At 38.7% G+C, this 24065-nt stretch overlaps 1 protein-coding gene across 3 annotated transcripts; it reads right to left on the reverse strand.

Moving 5' to 3' along the window:
* Positions 1-1666: 1666 nt before the first annotated feature.
* On the reverse strand, positions 1667-23927 carry map2k4b (mitogen-activated protein kinase kinase 4b). 3 transcript variants are annotated; one of them, XM_088323193.1, is made up of 13 exons: positions 23704-23927; positions 20529-20564; positions 19654-19686; positions 18756-18858; positions 15526-15700; positions 15316-15435; positions 13595-13714; positions 13439-13490; positions 11898-12025; positions 10299-10376; positions 10079-10227; positions 5907-5952; positions 1667-4524 (listed from the first exon to the last, which is right to left on the reverse strand). In XM_088323193.1, exons 1-13 carry the CDS (start codon positions 23810-23812, stop codon positions 4411-4413), a joined length of 1263 nt encoding a protein of 420 aa, XP_088179319.1. In that variant the 5' UTR covers positions 23813-23927; the 3' UTR covers positions 1667-4410. The 3 variants fall into 3 exon arrangements, with proteins under 3 accessions (XP_088179319.1, XP_088179320.1, XP_088179321.1); XM_088323194.1 differs by lacking the exon at positions 19654-19686 and having other exon boundaries at positions 23704-23925; XM_088323195.1 differs by lacking the exons at positions 19654-19686; positions 20529-20564 and having other exon boundaries at positions 23704-23926.
* Positions 23928-24065: the final 138 nt, after the last annotated feature.

Raw genomic sequence — 24065 nt, forward strand, 5'->3', positions numbered from 1 at the left:
AGACAGTGAAGAAAAATTCCCGCGAAGAAGATTCGAGTCTTCTGAGAAATCCCGTTGAGCGGCCATTTTGAAACCGGGGTTAGCTCGTCGGTGATTGGCTACACGCCTGACTTGGATTGTTTGATGGAAATTGGTTTCAATTGATCGGAGTCTCTGAGGCAGAGGGTTCCGTTACTTATTCCTCCCCCTTCGGTCATTGTTTGCATGCAAACTTGTAAAAGTTTGGTTGTTAAAACCAACAATTGTTTATTCCGAAGGTTCGGATACTTTTTCGTACTATTGTGAAAAATAAAACGAGGGGTCGTTCTTTAGCAGTAGTACTGATGTCCTTTGTCATACCTCACCCCAGCCCACCAAAAAGTGCCCAAAATTCAATGAAAAAATACTACAGTGGAACCTCGGTTTTCGAACGCCTCTCAGTTCGAACGAATCGGTTCTCGACCAAAAATGGAGAAATTCTTGCTTCGCTTTTTGTTCAAAAAAATTGGAGTTCGAACGCCGGTACGCTAGGGGCGATGCTGAGCGGCGTACGAGTGTAGATTGCCCCCACCCCTCGTGAAGAACGGTTGTCACGGCAACGCGCACTCCTTCTCCGCTTTCGTTTTTCAAAAGCGGTGAAAGGAGGGTTTTAACTCCTAATTATGCCTCGGAAGAAGGTCGGTGCAGGCAGCAAAGTTGCTACAGGTGAAAAAAGAGGAGTAGTGCGTACAACTATTGCATTTAAGAAAGAAATAATAGCAAAATATGAAGAAGGTGTGCGAGTTTCCCTTCTTTCAGGAATACAGCATGGCTTCTGCCGACCGGTAAGAAATCCTATTTATAATTCTTTTCTTTATCCTTTAACCGCTCACCACTTGTTGTGGAGACCCGGGTGCTAAATGACGTGTAAACGACCTGATTTTTTTATTTTTACACGTTCATGTCAGCGGAATCTTTCATACGGAAGATTACGCTAATGCGAACGTACGATTAGCCTGGGTTAGCTTCATGTTTACTTTCGTGGTAAACATTTAGGGTGTTGGAAAGGATTAAAACGATTTTACATTACTTTTAATGGGAAAAAACGACTTCGGTGATCGTACAAAGAAATGTAACGGATTATGGTCGAGAACCGAGGTTCCACTGTATTAAATATCCGATAATTGACCTTAATCAAATAAATGAATCTCTTATAATTCAACGTGTTGTGAAGTGATTCATGAATGAAATATTTACTGAGTAAATCTACATGTCCCTATTTTTTATGGTTACAATTTTCAATTTGTTTCAATTAGAATCAATGCTATAGTATATATATTATACAGTGATATACATTCATTTGTTTTCAATAAATTTGCAAAATTCATTTTCCTTTGTTAATTATCTAAATTGTCCCTCAGTGGATTATTAAAAAGTTCAATGAAATTTAAAAATCTATAACTAATTAAATGTGTCCTTGCTTTCATGGTTAAAAAATAGGAATAAATCGTATATTTTTCAGGGAAATCGAGTTTTTTTCTTTCAAATCCTTGGAGGAAAAAATATTGAAAATGTTTGCACTCGACGACAATAATATATATATATATATATATATATATATATATATATATATATATATATATAATGTTTATATAGTTTTATAAAAACTGATTTCACTCTAAATTTTATTCAATAAACAGTGACACTTATTTAATTATCCAATTGGTGTTCTCATATGTATTCTATATATACTTAAATCACTAGTATTCATTAAAGAAGTATACGGGACTGTATCAGAAAATAAGAATATTGCAATAAAGTTCTTTATGTTCTATAATGCAATTCAAAGAAATGCCTTAAATTCTGGATTAACTGGAATAATGTAAGCCTTTTATTATTTTATTACGGCAAATTATTGCTCACAGCTTAGTCGTATATTTTATAATGGCAGCACGTTGGTTGGGTGGTTAACGCGAAGCCCCACAGTGCAGAGGTTCAGGGTTCAAGTCCAGCTACCGCCGTCTCCCCGTGTGCATGTTCTCGTACGTTTCTTCCGATATGATTTTTTTAAGTTGGCCCATAATTTACATGATGTATGTGAATAACATGCGGCAAGGTGGATAAGTGGTTGGCGCATCTGAGTTCATGGGATCGAAGTTTGCATGTTCTCCCCGTGCCTGTGTGGGTTTCCTCCCAAATACCCATAAACATGCATTTAAGGTTAATTGGCCCAGTCCAAATTGTCCCGAGGCGAGTGAGTTGTCTGTCTCTGTGTGCCCTGAGACTGGCTGGCAACCAGTTCAGGGTGTCCCCTGCCCGCTACCCGAATATAGCTGGGATTGGCTCCAGCACCCCCGTGACCCTACTGAGGATAAGTGGTGCAGATAATGGATGGATGGAAGAATGTATAATATTGACTATTCTCAATCATACAATGTAGTCTATATTCGTAAAGAAATACTTTCCCGCACCATGAAAACCTCTGAAATACCAAATCGCACATATAAAATGTTGTCATTTTACTCATACTTTTCACAATATTCTAATTTTTTAGATGAAATATTTGAGTTTTTTTCCCATAGTCTCCAATATTAACACAATACAAGACTTGTTTTTTCAATTACAGAAAATAAGGAACCATAGCACTATATTCCAATTTCTCGAAACAGTCCAGTAGGATTTATGAAGTGATTTAATCTGATTTCATATTTTCAACACACACATTTTAATAACGTCAATATATTTGGGGTACATTTGTTTGATTAATAAATCAACTTTGGGCACTTTTAGAGTGGTACATCCTTGTGGAATTTGTGGAAACTTCACGGTATTTTACAGTGCGACGACATGATGCAGTGAGGCGTAAAGGAAATTCAATTTTTTGAATTTGTTTTAAACCCATTCTCCTCCCCATCACGTAGATTTATTTGGTACTGGCCTCAACGCCCCCCCCTGCAAAACCTGCCGAGAACAGCAGATTAGATGTCCTATATACATACACATATACATTACGTCACTTTACGTCAGGCAAAGCGGCCGATTTGTGCGCAGTCGTTGTGTTCACGTCCTGGAGATAAGAGTTCATATTTTGTGCAAAAACTGTTCGAATTCAAGGACTTTCAAAGCCAATTTTCCAATTTCTCAAGGACCATTCAAAGAAGAAGTCCGGTGTGAAACCGCAGATATAGCTTCGATTGACATATTGTGTTTTACATCTTGCGTGGGGATTTATCGGGTCGTGATTTTTAGATCTTGAGTAAATGGAGTTTATCTATATATAATATAACTAGCTTACATTTTCAGTTGCAGGAAGTTCTTGGCATTCGAATTCCCCTCAAGGGAACGCTACCCTAATTTTTTCCCTAGCCCAAAATAAATGTCCATAATTGATTTGTAATTCTTGCACGTGTACAAATTGCATAGTGTCGCTTAGGTGTAGCATGCCCAGACTCGTAGGAGGCAATGACGCTTCGTGTGACGATGCCGTACAAACTAATGCCTACTGCCGTTAATCACGAGGGAAGCCACCAGCAGAGGTGGTTAGTAAACATGACTTGACTTGACACTCGACTGTACTCTTACTCTGCGACATTAGGCTACATTAAAACAGTTACTTAAAATATGAGTCTGTCTGGCTAAAGGCATTCATTTGATGAATTTATTGTTGATTAGACTTAAAATATTCTATGATCTGATTTAATGGTTTTCGACAAAAAGAAAAATCAATAAGACGTTGTTACCGTTACTCAGTACTTGAGTAGTTTTATCACAAATACTTTTTTACTTTTACTCAAGTAATTTGGATGACTACTTTATACTTCTACTCGAGTCATATCATTCTGAAGTAACAGTACTTTTACTTGAGTAACATTTCTGGCTTCTCTACCACCCAGCGAGCATTGTCAGCGTCATTTTTAGGCAGACTTGAGCAGCAATTTTAAGCATTCACAAGCACTTCCCCCATAATTCAAGCACTTTTCAATCCTTGAATTAAAATTCAAGCATTTTCAAGGATTTCAAGCACTCGTACGAACCCTGTAAAAGGTAGTTCTGGGGGGCATAAATATTGAATGTTCTTAATTCATCCGCTAGGAAAAGAAACACTTATATCCTTGACTGGAACGCGACAACTGCACAGATTTCGCATTGAAGAGGGCCGCAAATCCGGGAAACCAAACCCAGAATTCGTGCCTTTTTGCATACTTATCGATCTAGCGGATTTTTTACACTAATGCGTACGTACAGCTCACAAAGGTGACTATTTTTATTTGGTATTGTTTTTGTGTGTGTGATACGTGAAACGAGGTGTCGCACTACTCGTGTGGCTCTCTTCTTTGGAACGAGACTAAATGTGTGATCGAGGGGTGTGAAAAAAGTCCGGAAGGTCGGCCGATCCTCACCCGTATGGTGGGGGAGACGACCCCCCCGATACAGCCCCCGGAAATCCTTCACTCAGTCCACGTACATGGGCGAGATGGGGGAGGCGGGGATCTGATCCAGGATGCGACAAACGTAGCTGGCCACGTCCACAAAACGTTCTTCGTACATGACGATGAAGGCGTGTTTCTGCCCAAATGGAACAAACGTCACTGCGATTTCTGGCGAGTACCGGTACATACCGATACCAGTTTAGGTACCGGTCCAATTTTTCAATATTTCGAAAGAAGGTTTGGATTGAAACCAAGGACTAGTTCAAGAACTATTTTAGCTAGAAAAATCCTCCCTCCCAAACCAAAAAGTAAAAATGAGATCTTTTAGAGTAACTCCAAAATTGAGTATAAATCAAACGGCCACTAGAGGGCAGCTTGGGTGAGTTACCTACTGAAAAAATCTGAAGTAAACTTTGCCATGAAAACAAAGACAATCATACAGACGCTCCCCTAGGGCATAACTGTAGTGCTTCTTTCCGCCACCACCGGCGTGTGGCGCTGCGAGAGCTCAGCCAGCATCCACCCCGAAGAAGAAATCCGGCCTCCTCTTCCTAGTTTGTGTGTAAACATGCTATACTGTATCTCCAGCGCGCTAAGAACTTTGAAATTTTTATTGTTTACTATCTCCTGCATCCATTTGATATGGTTGGTGTAAAGTGTAAAGAAGAGGCGACCCGTTTCTTGAGAAATGAGTGGAATAAGAAAGCTTGATGCGGTTGAGAAAATGGTTGGATCGCTTTTTTTCTTTTAGAATAACTCCAAAATTGAGTATAAATCAAACGGCCACTAGAGGGCAGCTTGGGTGAGTTGCCTACTGAAAAAAACTCCAAAGTAAACTTTGCCATGGAAACAAAGACAATCGTAAATACAGACGCTCCCCTACTTACGAACATTCGAGTTATGAAAAACGGTAGATACGAACATTTTCTGGGGGATATCAAAAAATACTTGGACATTACTGTAAGATAGATTTTGTATTGTGCACCTTTTTCCCAGTACAGGACATTACTGTAGTACTTATTTCCGCCACTACCAGCGTGTGGCGCAGTGAGAGCTCACCCAGCATCCACCCCGAAGAAGAAATCCAGCTTCCCTTTCCTAGTTTGTGTGTAAACATGCTATACTGTATCTCCAGCGCGCTAAGAACTGACAGTTTTATCGTTTAATATGGTGTGTGTAAAGTGAAAAGAAGAGGCGAGCCGTTTCTTATGAAATGAAAGTGGAATAAGAAAGCTTGATGCGGTTGAGAAAATGGTTGGATCGCTTTTTTTCAGCCACTTTCTACCCCGGAGGAGGAAGTCGCCTAACTCTTGAAGCTTATCTTCCAAAAGTAAGTTAAACTTAACGTTATAAAGCATATTATTTTATTACATTTTTATTTTTTAGTACAAAACAATACAGGTTACTTATACAAGCCTTAAACATACGTAAATAAACCTAAAACATACATTCCATACGAAATATAGCACTGAAGCAACTTGAACATATTCAACTTACGCAATTTAAAGAGACACTCACCAGCAACTCCCGATACTTTGGCCTTTTGGATTCGTCCTTTGTTAAGCTAGAGGGGATAAAAATAAGCATTTTAGTCATACGAGAAAAAAGAAATTCAAGGTGGAGTCATTTACTTCCCAAAATGCAACAGAATTCATTTAAAGCAATAATGATCATATCTATTTGTGTATAACACCCCTAAGTTTTGGTTTTTTAAAAAACGGTATAACTTTTTGTTTCACTTTCTCTCTGCTCAAACTAAGTATTGCAAGGTAGAAAGTAGGTTGACTATGTTGCGGCCATTTGTCGTTGACATAAACTAATCAATGCAATACAAACATAAAATTAACGATGTCTTGGTTTACCGTCCTTCAGAGTCCACATCATCCAATACACAAAGAGTTGTTTTCCATTATCTAACATTCGTACCTGCTACTGTGAATAAAACTCGGTTGATAAGGAGATCAAAAAATCCAATGCCTTTTTGTATGTCATCTATACCAATGGAAGTCTAGTGCATTTACCGTATTTTCCGCACTATAAGGCGCACCTAAAAGTCTTAATTTTTTTCAAAAGCTGACCATGCGCCTTATAACACAGTGCGCCTTATATATGGCTCAATATTAAATTCGCAAGGTCTCGCAACTTACTCAACAGCCGCCGACTAGATTCTCCCCCGAGCGCGAAGTCCTCCGCGGTGTATGCTGGGATTTATATACCGGCGTTTTATTGGCTAACCAATGTGTCAATTATCATTTGAATCGATCACTATTGGCTGAAGTTATTCGGAGCCTCGGATTGGCTAGATGCCCAAAACAAACCCTCCAATCGGCCGAGTTTAACAATGGCGTAGCAAGTCCGCGGTGTATGCTGGGATATATATACCGGCGTTTCATTGGCTAACCAATGTGTCAATCATCATTTGAATCGATCACATCGGCTGAAGTTATTCGGAGCCTCGGATTGGCTAGATGCCCAAAACAAACCCTCCAATCGGCCGAGTTTAACAATGGCGTAGCAAGTCCGCGGTGTATGCTGGGATTTATATACCGGCGTTTCATTGGCTAACCAATGTGTCAATCATCATTTGAATCGATCACTATTGGCTGAAGTTATTCGGAGCCTCGGATTGGATAGATGGCCAAACCAAACCGATCGCTATTGGCTGAAATTATTCAGAGCCTCCAATAGGCTAGATGACCAAAACAAATCTTGCAATTGGCCGAGTTTAGCAATGGCGTAGCAAGCTTAGCAAGCTTGCTAAAGTACACCATAGAGAAACATGTTTTATCAGTCTGTATTTGCAAATAATTTACTCTCCTGGATTTACTTCACTAACGGTTGTAAGAAGACCATGATTGCGTATCATTATTGAACGTGAGAACTTAGGTGAGTTATGCGGCTTTATGTTTTCCCGGTATCTTGTTTTAGAACGATCTTGATGTTGATGTGATGAGTTGAGTGAATTAAACTCAATTCCAAGTGTTTATTGTCATATGCACAGTAAAGTTGCGAGTGAAAAAGAAAATAGAAACATAGAAATGTTTGGCATTTCTTGAATCCCAAGACTTTAACCTTCCGAATGATATTTGAAATGACGCATTTAAGTGACATCGTACGGACACCGCATCCGCACGTGTCTACGACACGTATTTGCTTCTTTGCAAGCTTTGGGAATGTTAAGGGGGTAATCAGTTGGACTGAATCATCTGACTGTTTTGTCGACGTTCCCATTGTAGCGCCTTATAATCCGGTGCGCCTTATCTATGGAAGATATAGGACCAAAAACTATTTTTTGGGGGTGCGCCCTATAACCCGGTGCGCCCTATAGTGCGGAAAATACGGTAGTCTCAACCATTCAATCGTATTGACGATTCCTCTCCTCTAAATGTATCCAGTGAAAGGATTGTGCAGCTTAAAGCAGAGATAGTCGAATATATTCACCCTCTTTTGAAAAACGGAATAACAAGCATGCCAAAACGACTGGAAATACCATATGTACTCGCATATAAGCCTACATCGCATATAAGCAACCCCCTAAAATCGCTTTAAAATAGCCATATACTAAAATTCCAAGTATTTATAAAGCATGTATCTAAACATTATGTGGTTAATAAAGACTAACAGGTAAAAAGCTTAATATATAACATTTCTAAACCAAACCTTCCAGATTGTTGTTGTTGTCACCATATTTCACTTTTCCTTCATCTCATCACTAACTTTCTTGGGACCCATGTTCGGAGAAAGGAAATAAAACCAACAAACTCACAATAAAATGAGTTGTGGTCCTTCTCAAACGCGCCAATTGACTGAACAGGCAGCAGAGATCGAGCTGGGCATTTTCGCTATCTACTGTTAAGAAATGTAATCGACCCTTTGTTTTTTTCTTCTCCTTAGCATTATAATGAGGGTTATACACCAACAAATACGGTAATAGGAAATGGAAAAAGGACACAAGGAGCTCTAAGGGTACATACAAATTACTGGCCTTATAATAATAATAATAATAATAATAATTTCCTTTGTATTGTCATTCTTTGTAACAATGTACACAGAACGAAATGTCGATACACCTGACCCGTTGTAGCGAGCCGATGCAGCCGCAGCCAACAGAGGGCGCCACCATTTTACCAATGTTATAAGTCTTAGGTATGACTTATAAAACCTGTATATAAACGATAATCCAACAATGTGACTAGTAGGTGTTTTAGCATTATATTTCACGTTGGTATTGCACTCTAGCTGTTCTGTGCCAGTGTAGGAATGTTTTTGTGTTTTTTTCCTTTCATGTTTTGTTCTGTTAGAGCTATTTTGGGTTCCAGCATATCCTGCATTGTCTCTGTTCATGTTTTTTTTTCAGTTTTAGTTAAAAGGTAGTATTTATTTCTAACATATCCTATGTATTCTCCTCTCATGTTTTTTTTTATTGTTCCAGCAATATAATTCATAGTCTCAACATCAAAACTCTCACGTTTTGTTCTGTTAGAGCTATTTTGGGTTCCAGCATATCCTGCATTGTCGCTGTTCATGTTTTTTTTCAGTTTTAGTTAAAAGTAGTATTTCTTGATAACATATCCTGTGTATTCTCCTCTCATGTTTTTTTTGTTGTTTTTTTTAAGATTGGTCAGTGTTCCAGCAATATAATTCATGGTCTCAACATCAAAACTCTCATGTTTTGTTCGTTTAAAGCATTTGTTTGTCATGGCTCTTTCATTGCTCCGTCAACATGTGGGAACATCTTTTGTGACTTCTACTTTCGTGTTTTGTCCGGTTAAAACTAGTGTTCCTGATGGATTTAAACTGTAAATATGTTATTCTACTGTTGCATTATTTTCTTTGCATACTGTGTGCCTTTCTTGCTTGTGTTTGAAGGAGGAAACAGGATGACACCTTATCTGCGGCGAGATAAGGGACCTCTCTGACCGCAGGCTCACCTAGTTTCGTTTACTATAGATAAGACCTGTTTATACGAAAACATGTTAACTGTTTGTTTTGTCACTCCCCCTTCCTTTAGCAGAAGAGACCTTATGTAAATTAGGGCCTTCCGAACACAATAAAAAGGCAAGAAGCATAAGAATTTTTTAGAGTGTCCAGAAGTCTGCATTATGTAGACTATGGCCATTACTCCTTGCAAGTAAGTTTAAACTCACGTTCTCTGTGTCTTTTTTGTATATAGGTTTTGTTTACATCTGTTGGGTTAAACCTGACAGTTCCACCGTTATATTTGTACTGTACAAGTACATATCTGCGTTGTCCTCCTTTCATATTTTGTCCATTCAGAGCGAGCTAGTGTACCAACATATCCTGTGGTGACTTAGTTTCATGTTTGGTTCAGTTAGAGATATTTTGTCACCTTGATGCTCTTTCTGTGCATGGGAAGGTTTTTCTTGTGTTGTCAAATTTCATGTTTTGTTCTGTTATAGTACTAATTAGTGGGCCTGCATATTTTGTGCTGTTTTCCTTCTGTGATGGAGGCTGCTGCTATCGGTATGGGAGTGTGTGTGAATGGGTAAGTGTGAAGCCCATTGTAAAGTGCTTTGGGAGGTCTTCATTGACTTGAAAAGTGCTATATACATGCAAACCATTTACATTTAATATCCTTATGCTCGATTAGTTGAGCTGAAACAGCAGCTAAAGTTTGACTCAAGCGCCCTCTGGTGGCAGACGTCAGTACCTGAATTCATCTTTCTTACCATAAATTGACAAAATTGATGAACTTGGGAGAGAACTGCCTGTCCTCGGAATTGCTGAGCTGCGGGGGCTCGCCTTTGACCACCTGAGTCAACTGATCAAAGACACTGTTCCACTTTGGGTACGGGAAACGTCCGGTGGCTAGCTCATACTGCAGAGAAAAGGCGAAGCGCGTTGTTAAAGCTTGTGTCGCTTTCCGAGAAGCGGGCGGGAAGGTCTTACCAATGTGATTCCCAAGCTCCACACGTCCGAACGGACGTCGTAACCTTGCCTGGAGGCGCTCGGGTCGATTCGTTCGGGCTGTAAAGCAGATTTGCCTTTCTCTTTATTCAAGTCGGCGCATGGTCTGATTTTATGTTTGTGCAGAAAATATCATTGGACTTTTTGTTTTTATTCTATTGTTGATTACCACAAAATTGTCTGGATTTGTCATCCAAATCGAAATGTAAAACATTTTAGATTTAAAATACAGTGAAGAAAATAGGTATTCGAACACCTTGCTATTTTGCTATTTCTCCACTGTGAGAGATAAACTAAAAAGAAAAATCCAGAAATCACAATGCATGATTTTTTTACCATTTATTTGTGTGAACACCTGTTTATCGTCTAGAATTCTTACCCTGAAAGACCTATTAGTTCACCTACATTCCATGTATCATCCTGAATCAGATGCACCTTTTTGAGCTGGTTTGCTGCATAAAGACACCTGTCTACCCCATACAATCAGTAAGACTTTAATTTGCAACATGGCGAAGACCAAAGAGCTGTCCAAAGACACAAGAGACAAAATTGTACACTTCCACAAGGCTGGAGAGGGCTACAGAGCAATTGCCAAGCAGCTTGGTAAAAAGGGTCCACTGTTGGAGCAATCGTTAGAAAATGGAAGCTAAACATGACTGTCAATTTCTATCAGAGTGGAGCCCCATGCAAAATATCACCTCGTGGGGTCTCAATGATTCCAAGAAAGCAGAGGAATCAGTCCAGAACTACAAGACAGGAGTTGGTCAATGACCTGAAAAGCGCTGGGACCACAATTTCCAAGGTTACTGTAGGTAAGACACTAAGACGTCATGGTTTCGAATCATGCATGGCACGAAAGGTTCCCCTGCTTACACCAGCACATGTCAAAGCCCGTCTTAAGTTTGCATATGACCCTTTGGATAATACAGAGGAGTCATGGGAGAAAGTTTTGTGGTCAGATGAGACCAAAATAGAACTTTTTGGCCATAATTCCACAAAGCGGGGCATTTTTCTGCACATAGGACAAGACGAGTGCACTGCATTAAAGAGAGGATGAAATTCACTTATATTTTATAAATATACATTTATATTTTTCCACCCATTCATATGTATTATATTTTTCATAGTAAGAAAAAGTATTTGGAAACAAGCGTTTTGTTTTATCAAAAATGTTTTTATAATAAGTATTATATTACAATTTTGCTAGTATTAAAAACTATTTTTCTAAAAAATATTTTAAAAATATAATAAAAAGTATACTTAAGAATTATAAAACGTATATTTTTAAAACAAAAAATTATATATATATTTTGAAAAAAAAAAAACGATTCAATGGTTCTGCACATTTGGTTGATGATTTTTCTTTAAGTTAAATAAGAAAAAGGAAAATAAATCCCCAGAAATCCTTGAAATGATCAAAAGTATGACCTAGCTATACAAATTGTTTCTTACATGTTTGATTTATGCCTTAACCATGTTTTTCCCAGCACTTTGATATGCATAGTAAAAAAAAGCACGAAAGAAATAAAATATCAATTTTATGTAATTTAATGCCTAAAATGATTTCATTTTCAGACTTACTGCCATGTAGGGCCTGCAGCCAGCATCTCTGGTTTTGGCTATCGAGTCCACCAGCTGGCCGCTGATGCCGAAATCACACAGCTTGATGTTACCCCTTCGGTCCATGAGAATGTTAGAAGGTTTGATGTCTGCAAATGGGACAAAGTCACGTAAAAAACAAAAATCAATTCCTGTATCACGGCTACACACCAAATTCAGTGGTAGATTGGGTAAAAATGTTAGGCTTATCAAGTTCTCCGTGCACATTTGACATTATCCTTATTTTACATTTTTTCTACATTGTAAATTTCACATTTTGATGTTACTAATACGGTTGAGTATTTGAACACCCTGCTAATTTGCTATTCCTCCCACTTAGAAATTATGGAGGGGTCTGAAAAATTCATCGTAGGTGCATGTCCACTGTGAGAGAGATAAACTAAGAAGAAAAATCCAGAAATCTCAATGCGGCACTTTTTTATTTATTTGTGTGATAAAGCTGCAAATAAGTATTTGAACACCTGAGAAAATGAATGTTAATTTTTGGTACAGTCGCCTTTTTTGCTATTACAGAGGTCAAACGTTTCCTGTAGTCTTTCACGAGGTTTGAACACACTGCAGGAGGGATCTTGGCCCACTCCTCCACATGGATCTTAACTAGATCAGCCAGGTTTCTGGGCGGTCCCTGAGAAAGACGGATTTTGAGCTCCCTCCAAAGATTTGCGATTGGGTTCAGGTCTGGAGACTGGCTGGGCCATGCTAGAACCTTGATATGCTTCTTACGGAGCCACTCTTTGGTTTTCCTGGTTGCGTGCTTTAGGTCGTTGTCGTGTTGGAACACCCAGCCACGACCAGTCTTCAATACTCCGACTGAGGAGCTTGTTTCCCCAAAATCTCACAATACACAGCACCAGTCATCCTCTCTTTAATGCAGTGCACTCGTCCTGTCCCATGTGCAGAAAAACACCCCCAAAGCATGATGCTACCACCCCATGCTTCACAGTCGGGATGGTGTTCCTCGGATTGCACTTTTCATTCTTCTTCCTATGACCAAAACCTTTTATTTTGGTCTCATCTTACAACAAAACTTTCTCTGTAGCCCTTTCCAGCCTTGTGGAGGTGCACAATGTTGTCTCTGGTGTCTTTGGAAAGCTCTTTACCATGTTAAAGTCTTACTGATTGTATGGGGTGGACAGGTGTCTTTGTGCAGCGAACGACCTCAAACGAGTGCATCTGATTAGGGATGATACATGGAGTGCAGGTGGACTTCTAATGGCCGGACGAGCATGTCTTTCAGGGTCAGAATTCTCGATGATACACAGATGTTCAAATACTTATTTGCAGCTGTATCCCACAAATAAATGTACATTGTGATTTCTGGATTTTTCTTTTTAGTTTATCTCTCTCACAAGGGACATGCTGACCCTACGATGAAAATTTCAGACCCCTCCATGATTTTTAAGTGGGAGAAATATCAAAATAGCAGTGTTCAAAGATGTATTTTCTTCACTGTATGTACAATCTTGTTTTTTGAGGGCTTCTATAAGAATGCAACATCTCACCTCTATGAATTATTTTCAAGTTTTCCTTTAAGTGGTTCAGTGCTTTCACGGTCTGTTATTGAAAAAAATATTAAGAGAAGGGGGGAGGAAAGACAGCAAAATTTCAATTTTAAACGATGAGTGATGGGACATCAAAAAGATTTAGGTTCTACTCACCGCTAAAGTTATTTTGCCTAATATTTCCTCTGGAATGACGTCATCGAATGCACAATATACATATTTATAAAACTTGTCTAATGAGGTAGACATGAGCTCCATGCAAATCCAACAGTCCCCCTGAAACACACACAAATAATCTTTATAAAAAATACGTTTTCCCGATTACCCCAACATTCTTTCACCATATTTTCCACTTTTAATTCTTTATTACGCGTTTATCCTGGAGTGCCACGCCTAATCTCGTTGCAAACAATGTTCACTGCGTTTATATCAATAACCAGACAATTGAATTCATCCTTAAATACTGCCATCTAGTGGCGATGATCGGTATTTTGTTATGTTTCCATTGCAATACAGCAGGATCCGAAAAACATGGTGCTCCCTAAAAAAAGCAGAGTAGTCCGCGGACTGGTTCTGAAAATAGCTCACAGGTCATTGTGATTTTCTAGGAAAAGTGTCTTTAATAGAGTGTGTAATAGTGCCTCCTAGTGGTCCAAAACCCCTTCATTCAGCCAAATAAAAACATTGATTTGAATAATAGGCAAAAATACATGAACTATCATGCCTTTGTTAAACTTTATAGTCAGAGGTTGAGAAATTTGGGTCTGTTTTACATAGCATCCATACTATTTGTCTAGCATCTTGCTGCTATGTTGTGCTCATTTGGCACTGATTTTTGTTCGCATAAGGGACATGTGTTAAACAGGCGGCCCGCGGGCCAGATCAGGCCCACCAATGGTTTAAATCCGGCCCGCAAGACAACAGTGAGAGAAGCGCAAGAGGAAAATGAGCTGCAGTTTTAAATATTTCCACCGGATGTCACCAACGCTAGTTAACACTTGCAAAACAATTGTAATAGTATTTCTCCATTTCTCTCTGACTCACTTCTTTTTTAATTATTCCTCCCTCTTTTTCTTTCTCCCTCTTTTTCTATTTTCTCTATTTCTGTCCCACTCTCTAACTCTTTTTTTTCTGTCTTGCTCTCTTTCTATTTCTTTCCCTTTTTCGACCTCTCCCTACCTCTCTCCCCCACCTCACTTTGTCTCTTTCTCCTGCTGACAATTTTTGTTTCTGTCGTTTGACTTCTAACGCTTTTTATCTTTCTCTTTTTTCACTTTCGTTTTCTCTCTATATTCATTTCCCCCTTCTCCATTCATATCTCTATTCTGCTCTCTCTTTTTCTCTCACTGTTACTCAGTCTCTCTATCTGTTTATCGCTCTCTCTTTCCCTCCCTCTCTTTCTCTTAAACTTACTAGTCCGGCCCCCGTGAGATTTTTTATAGCATTTGTGGCCCCCAGCTAAAACGAGTTTGACACCCCTGGCATAAGGCAATACAGTGCCATCTAGTGGTCAAATGTACCTTTAAATACGTTATGGGTTCTTCTAAAATACTTATAAATTAGCCTCTTATCCATATACAAGGCAGATGTTTTGGTGGCGAACTGAGCCTATGTAACCCTTCTAATAATTACAAACTGGTAATCTGATAATAACATAGTAACGACACAGTAATAACATGAGGCATTTTAGAAATGCATCTGAAACTGTTAGCCTTTCATGCTAATCAGTAACAAAAAAATAATTTTTTTTAAAAAAGGAGCTCTCAGCTTTAGAAAGGTTGGTGACCCCTGCTAAGCACAATAGATTGCAGAAAGCAGAAATAAAAGACTTAAAAGACTAGGTTTTTTGCCAAGGGGAGCCAACATCGTTCTTGTACCTCTCTGAAAAGTGCCCCGTAGAACTGCACAATATAAGGACAGTCGCTACTCCTCATCACCACGTCGAGGTCCATCAAGAGCTGCTTCTGCTCCTTTTCGTCCACGGTCGAACGAATCCTCTAAATCGGGAAAACGGCAAAAAAGAACAGTCGTTCCGCAGAATCGGCCACATTCCGACGTCGGGGCGCGGAAACGGATGCAGTCCTCACCTTGACCGCCATGATTTGGCCCGTGGGTTTGTGAACCATTTTGCTGACTGAACCGTAAGCCCCCCGACCGATCTCGCCGAGGTCCCGCAAATCTTCCGCAGTGAAGTCGCAGTGCTGCTCGGGGGAAATCTTCAGTTTCCCTGACGATTCGATGCTGTGTGTTCTCAGACGCTCTCTGGAACCGCAAAATAGGTCGGACGCGGTTACACAGGGTTCGATTCAAGACTTTAGAAAAATCGAATAGAAATCCAGGTCACCCAACACAATTGAAAGCAATGTTCCCTGTAATTTTCCACGGGTCTGAGCGTTCGCACAAAGTCGGTGAGCAACTCTTGAAACAACAGTGAGCGACGGCAATCCCAAGTGTGGCAACTATATCATTATCAAACATGTCCAAAACTTGACATCAACTTACATTTTGCTGAGTTTCCGGCAATGCTAAATTATTTTTCACTTTTGAATGAATTGACTAATGTACAATTGCAAAGGTTGAAGGGCCTACAAACGTTTGTTTTTACAATTCTTTCACAAGATTTCCATTTTTTTTCCACTGATATCTTTTGTTGCATAATACTAACATTTTTGGGGTGTTATTTAGTCGGTTGCAAGATACAGAACTGTATTTAATTACATTTTTTAGTGGAAGTACAATGTTGGCAACAAAATTCACTTGATATAATTGGAAATTATTTGAATGCAACACAAACTTTTTATTCTTTTTCTGTTTTTTTTCTACTTTTTTAAAAATTTATTTAAAAAACTTCTCATTGTGTTTATTTTTTCCTAGCTGTTACTTTTTTCTTTTTGTCCTCTATTTACTTTTTTCCTTTGTTTCTTTCTGGCTTTTTTCTGAATTTTTCCTTTTTTTCTCTTCCTTTGGTTTCTTTTTTTCTCAGCTTTACACTACTTTTTCATTTTGGTATTTTTTTCTTTTTTGTTCCATTCCCCCTTCCTTTAAGTCATTTTGTGCATAATTTTACATAATATTTGGTCATGTTGGGATTAAAGAAGCAAAAACAACCTGAAGAGCCGTTTAGGACCCAAAAGAGCCGGTTCCTTTTAGTGAGCTGAGCCGAAGAAGCCGGTTCTCGAAAAACTCTACTGACTTTACTCAACTTTATTCTACTTTGACCTTGACTTCAAAATACCGCATTTAAAACACAGCGTCAGGGGAACCCGTGTATTTTTACCCTCATGCACTGTAACTTTGACTTAATTCGCTTCTTAATTAGCAATTTTGAGCCCTCATTTTTGTGAACTGGCTAGATTTTCTTGAGCGCGGAAAAGCTCTGGGTAGTGCGCAATTGCGCACACACGCAGTTTAGCGGGAACATTGATTGAAACCCTTTTCATTTTCCCAAGGTCCAAATTAAACGCTTCTATCCGAAATCGCTGTGCATTGTGGGTAGACCTAAGACCTAAATAAGCTCCGAAAGGCCAGAGTGAAACCACATCACCGTTTTAATAGTTCTGTTAATGTGGTCACTCCATGGTGCCAGTAAATCTGTAAATTATCAAAAAATCTAAATCTCCTTCGTTCAAATAAAGTATAAATCTTATTAACGTGTTCACATGTTTAAGACTTTATTAAGGCCTTATTTCTAGAATAATGAATTCAATGCCTTTTAAGACTTTTCCGGAGGAGCCCTGTGACCGGATACGCACTAGCAGCTAAATAGGGGGGAAACTGGAAGCATTTAGCTAAAAACTAGCAACTAAACGCAAAATTAATCCTGTCAGACACTAACTATCTTGTTTAATTGATATTAAAAACAATTGACGACAAAATATGCATGGCCTTTTGCTGAAATTTAGCAGAATCGCTAGCTTTAGTGGCTAGCAGCTTAATGCATACAGGAAGAACATGATCAGGAGGTAGTATGGAAAACAGAGGATCATTAGACTGTAAGCATTTAGCTAGCCGCTAGTCGCTAAACTCCAAGCTGCTCAAGTCAGACGCAGTAAAAATTGTTCAAAAATGCAAAAAAGTTTAAAATCTATCCAAGCAGTGCCTGGAGCTAGCGTTTCACGCCTTCTCAAGTGTTAGCAGCAAAGTAACAAAATAAAAGGAGGGTGAAACTGTAAGCATTTAGCTTGCAGTTAGCCTATTAACTGCTCAAGTCAGAGGCAATAGATTGTTCACAACTGCAAAAAGAAATAACTTTAAGACACGTTTATACAGTTTGCTAACAATACCATGTGCATTTCCAGCTGTTAGCTGTTACTCTAGCATTAGCAGCTAGCAGATCAAAACATACTAAAAGACCACGAGAAGGGGATAGTATCATAAACAAGTAGTGATTTTGAATGAAAACTTTTGTTTCGAACATTCAAATAAAAATAGGACAAAAACAATGAGTCGCCAACAAAATAATGTCACGGAACATGTTCGAAAAGGGGTAGTCAGAAGCAGATGCTTATTTTCCCTACCCCTTTATCTTCCCTATTAAATACATTTTACAAATCCTCCTTTCCTCTTGTGTCTAATATAACAAAATCTCATGGCTATACTTATTACATAGGTCAGATATCAATAATTATAATAATTACAATAATCACATATTTTATACACTAATCTTCGTAATACCCTTCCCTCAACGGCATAATGCTCCTAGTTACCAAATGTCACTGCGGCACCAATGATAATAACAATAAAAATAAACATAATATTTATAATAACAGTTCTGATATAATAATAGCAACAATAACAACGAGTTAACCATAGTTTTAAACGCATTATTTCCAATCTCCCTCATATCCCATTTTCTTCATCCCTGTATTTCGCCAGTAATGCTTTTTTGTATTTAAATTTGAACACATGGATATAATGTATATATTTCTAATCATATATGGTTGTGGTGGTTGAATTAGAAACAAATGAATTAGAAAATAAAAAAAAAAAAAACAAAAAAAAAACGACATTTAATTTGTATTATCCAAGCAAGAAGGTTAGAAAAAATAGGCTAATATTGTATTTTAATATAAAAAGAAGGGAAAATTACACTTTAATGACTATGTATTCTTTTATTTGATTTTGTAACAGTAATATACAGGTTATAACTTAATTTGATGGTAAAATGGTAACTATTTATAAATACAGGTTATTTTGTTTAATTAACAGTAACTGAACTGGGGGAACGAGCGTTATGTCAAAACAGAGTTTCATGGTTGAAAGAGCAGAGATTGATAAATACCAGACATATTAAGTGAGATCTGGACTCCCAACTCACATGTGGGGGTTCTGGAAGGACGGGGGAGCCGGGTGGAGCGGCAGGCGGGATGCCGGCTTGACCGGCGGGCTGGCAAAATTCAGCTTTAGCGCTTTACGTTTACCTGGCGGAATAGAAAAAGATTTTAAAAAACAGACTGGTCCAGTTTGCTATGACATGCACGTTTTGTGAGATGCACGGCAAAACAGGCTAAATTATGCAAATATACAGAAACTATGTTAACACTTGAATGGGATTATTAGATTCAGGACAAGAGCCAGGACTGCCAATTCATAAATCAAAATCATGCTGATATTAAATGGTCTCCGTCCCCTTCACGTTTGACATGAATACTGATAAAAGGAATCCGGAGAAGTCAGTAATTCAAAGGAGTATTTCAAAGTACCCAGGCAACAAAATACAGGTTTTCCCAACACACACAAATTTGTCACAACTGCAAAGCGTAGGCATGCACCAGACTTATGGCAACTACACCTTTTCAGCCAAAAATGACCAAAAGTGGAATTTAATTTTTTTGCCGAAACCAAAATATAAAACCTCAAAAACTTCAGAAAGAACGAGGTTGTGCTTACGTTACTACTAAAGTGAGGCGAGCCGTTCGAAGCTGGCTTTAACTCGGGGGCAGTTTATATCAATGAATTTTCAAACCTTCCTCACATGAAATTTTTAAATCAAGAATTATATCCCATACTTTTATCAAGCGATTTGAATATTAGTAACACCAGTGATATTAGAAAAGCTCCTGATCCACCAGAGCAACACACAGGGCTGCTCAGACAGTAAGGAAAGGTGGCTTCCCTTCACCCATCCCGCGACAGCCAATCAAGTGTCCAATAAGCCCAAAGGATAGAAATGAAGAAAACCACCTATTGGAGCAGCGTGCAAATGATTTGCTTACTTTGGGAAACTCCAGAAAGGCTTATCTGAAATCCTGAAGTCAGAATCAAAAGAACACACGTCATAATTGTGCTTTTTGTTCCCTAGTGTTAGCTAAAAACAATCCGAGATTTCAAAACGTATTCAAAAAGCTAATATGAATGTTGCAAAATAGCAGTATCTTGTAATGGCATTTAAATGTTGTAAGTCACGCCACATTCAAGGAATACAGGAATTCAAAAATGTATCGATTTAGAATTGACACGGTTTTTACGTCAGACCGTTTGAAGCCAACAAAAAACTACAAACATGGCTTACCATGTTAAATGGATACAATTTCATAGCACTTTGTGCCATCTAAGTCAATTAACTGCATTTAACAATTCTGCCTCATTTAAATTAGGAAACCCTAGCCAATGACATGCTGCATTCAAGGAGTGTGGGAATTCTATCAGTCATAAAATTGACCTCAGAGCATTTGAAGCCGGCGTAAACTACAAACATGGCTGATTAAGTAAACAAAACATAGCCAGAATCATGCTGTATTCAAAGAATAAGGGAATTCGGACGTGTCCAACTTGGAATAGACGCCTCTTTTACCTTCAGAACTTTTCAAGACCACATAAAACTACAAACATGGCGGACTACATTATGTCATGTCAATTAACGCTACTAAAATAGTCATTTAGAAAAGGAAACTTAGCTAAAGACACGCATACAGAGTTCAATCACACCTCAATTCGAGTACTAAGTTTGTTGTTCGACAACAATAATTATATCTGGTACAAATTGAGGTTTGACTACACTCATAAAATTTCACATTTCTTTCGGAAATATGCATAAAGGTACAAAACAGTTTGGATCCTTAAGCCGAGCAAGGTAAATGTATATGAATACCTGTTTCGTTTTGACATCTCCAGCAGCTGTTGGTCTCTGTGGGGTTTAAATCAAACATTTGATACCAAAAAGGTGCCACAGAGAAATATCATGCACATAATTATACTGTGTTGTTATATATTAGTATTAACAATGCTGTTTATTGATGGGCAGGTCTAATTTATTACAAGATACCTTTCTATCATTGTCAACATTACTTCAGATGCTGGTGTAGTACTAGTTTGCATCACGGACAAGACAATAGGCTATTGGTTGAACTCCCTCCCACAATGCTCCATCCTTTCTTTCAGACTTACAATTGGCCTCATCGTCATTGATATCAATGTTTCAGTTTAGAATCTTGTGTGTTTCGCAAATATTTGTGAGTGAGTCCGATACAATACTGAATTTTTTTCGCTGTGGGTCCCGATAATCGTAGTGATGCTAAAGGGAGGAGCAAAAACATGATAACCATGGAAACAAAGCTTGCGGTGACCAGGAAATACGAAGAAGGCACATGGATCTTTGTGTTAAGTTGCATGACCATAGCCAATTGAAGATCGGGACTGTTATTGAAAATAAGGAGGGGATTAAAGCGAGGAAATAGTCTAAGGGTATGAGAACCCAAGAAAGCGGAAGTTTTTAAATCAGTTTTGTTTATAATCTCCCTTTGCCAGGGGGCGCTAACTGGCATATTGGGAACAATTTTACAATAATAATAATGTGGCGAAACAAGAAGCAATGTCCAACGAAGCAGAAATATTTTAGGGGGTTTCTTATTCCTCTGTTGGCATTATTGTGTGTTTTGGAGTAAATATTTTACACTGTTGGATGCAGGGAAGCCATTTTCGCGGACGTTCAAAGAAGTTGAAGACAGCCAGGGGACCTAAAAGTGAGTTACCTCGGGTTTATAGTATTTGGGTGTCTTGCTCCGGACTGATTGCGATGTTTCTCTGATGAGTTTATTTTGATTTATTGAATCTCAAGAGTTTAGGCTTTCCAATGATGTGTGACATGACGTATTTTAGTGACTGGTGACCAGGGTTGTTTAGGGTTACTTTAACTTGATTACTTTCAATTACTTTTGGATGACTCCAATACCAAATATGCTAATAAAAGACAAAAGAAACTAAATATGACTAAAATTACTGAATTTTGTGCAGGCTTGGGGAGTAACGGAATACATGGAACGGCAAAAATGATGTTGGCAAGCCGTTTGGATTTGTTTCTGTTGCATTTGATGTTAGTTTTGCCGGAGATCAAAGAGATCAAAGCCAGGAGAGAAAGCTTACCATGTGTTGTGAGTCATCATTTTATTCATATTTACTTTCTTTTATTAGCATATTTGGTATTGGAGTAATCCAAAACTAATTGAAAGTAATCAAGTTAAAGTAACCCTACCCAACCCTGCTGGTACCATCGTACAGAAACATTTTTGTTTATCAAAAGTCCAGCGGCTGTGAATTATTAAAACTCGTTCTAGTGTACCATCTTTCTTTCTTAATATCTCACGTTTTTATGGGGGCACATGAGGCTAATAGTCAGGTACGGCTTATGTATGTATAAAATCTTTTTTTCCTTTATAGTACTTACTATACAGTATATCATTTTGTTATTGCAGTGTTCTCGTTTGCCCGCGTTCCTGCGTCCTAGACGCATTATTTTTGCTGGGGACGCATCGTGTCAAATCAACGTGCGTCCCCGGAACGCAACTTTTTTGACACGAAATTGTCATTATCATTTTTAACACAGATTTACCGCACTCCAAAGTTTTCGTCAGGCAGATCCGCCATTGTTGTTTTGGTCTCGCGGTTCGAGTTTTCGTCTGCACGCCGATCTCCAGTTCCAGTTGTGTAGTGAAAGTCCGTCTCTTTTTAGAGAACCGGCTTTTTCGGCTCAACTCATTCAAGAGCCGGCTCGCAAACGGCTCACTTGCTTTGATGCATTATATTACGAATTATGATGTTGTATAAAGAAGTGAAGAAAAAAAGGAACTATAAAAGGAGAAAATGAAAAAAGACAGGTTTGTGGTGATCCCTTTTAATCAGTATATTACCAACAATAATTGAATGCAGAAAATGAATTCGTAATTTGAATAAGAAAATTCTACTTAATTATGTTTGCATGTATTTTTTCCTTCTACAGTGAACGTCCAAGCTGCTTCATTTTTGAACTTTTTTTATGATAAACCTCATTCATGTCGAGCAACTCAGTGTCTCACAACAAAATGTTCATTAACAATATATATGATATAAGGAAACACATGTACAATATAACATGTTAAACTACATAAATAAACATGTTTGAAAAAAAAATATATATATATTTTTGTATTTTATAAGGGAAAATACGACAGTTTGTAAGGGCATGGAGCACACTAAATTTTGGGGACCCATAGATCTCTGTTGGGACCCATAGATTTTTGAGCATGCGAGTCCCCGGGACCCATCACTTTTCAGAGGTAAAATGTACACTATTATAGTGTTTTATCTGGTGCACAGGGCGGGTGGAACGCTTTAGCTAACTCCCATAGATTTCTACCCCCCGCTGTACAGCAATTGCCCACCTCGGAAGGGTTTTAAGTCGTATCCCGGGGTCTACTGTATTCTTAATAAGAATGTATTCAGCCAATCAGTGGCCTGCTTGAGAAGACCCACTTGGACTGCAGGCCTGCTGCTTTCCGGACTGCTAAAATCAACAGAAAGTCCCTCCCGTGACGCCAATCCCGTATTAACATATCGGTGTGGTTTTGAGGACTTAGGTTTTCGATAATAACGCAGATCGTGATTTCAATTGTGTTCGGGCCCGGCTGCTGCATCATTGCTAGCTACGGAGTCGCTTACAGACCCGCTGCAAGCTAGCACAATCGAGAGAGGGCGTTAGCGGAAATGGTGAATTGTACCTTTCGAGATAAAATAATGTCTTTTTTAAATGTTTGGTTACTGTGAATAAAAACAACGCAGGGTGTATAAACATTTCGAGATTAAGTTTTATACATCATTTAATTGTATACTTTATACGTATCCAAGCAATTTATGTCCAACACAATGAGAAAAGATTAGTATTTACAAAGAAGGGACCGGTAAAACCGATGTAAATCCCTGTGGTTTGACAACAGTTCCTACTTGTGGGAGCTACAATGCTACATTTGCTAGCTTGGAAACCGAAATGAGAACGAGTTCGTCGGCGTGCGTACCTTGCATGCCGCCGCTCTGGGGGTGAAAGTGGTGCGACGCCGAACCCACGATGCCGAAATTGTTGCTGGAGCCGGACGAGTTGCTGTTGTCGGGACTGGGAGTCGCCATTGTTGCGTGGGCTTCCGGCAGCCAGCGGCTGCAATGCAGAGACGCCAAAACTTGGTTTGGTCGGACTCTCAGACTTCCGCTGCGCAACTTGAACGCATCAGCGGTGACGGAGCCACGTCCTTGTGCTGCCTTCACGTGCTGTCGGAAAATAGATAATTATTCCACGTCAATGATAATTCCTAATTTACGTGTTGCATACCTGTCAACCTGTACGTTTTTTGCCGTACAAAGTACGTTTATCATGCATTTTAAG

This window comes from Urocampus carinirostris, chromosome 19 (genome assembly GCF_059441175.1).
Source record: "Urocampus carinirostris isolate Australia breed hairy pipefish chromosome 19, RoL_Ucar_1.0, whole genome shotgun sequence".
Classification (NCBI taxonomy): domain Eukaryota; kingdom Metazoa; phylum Chordata; class Actinopteri; order Syngnathiformes; family Syngnathidae; genus Urocampus; species Urocampus carinirostris.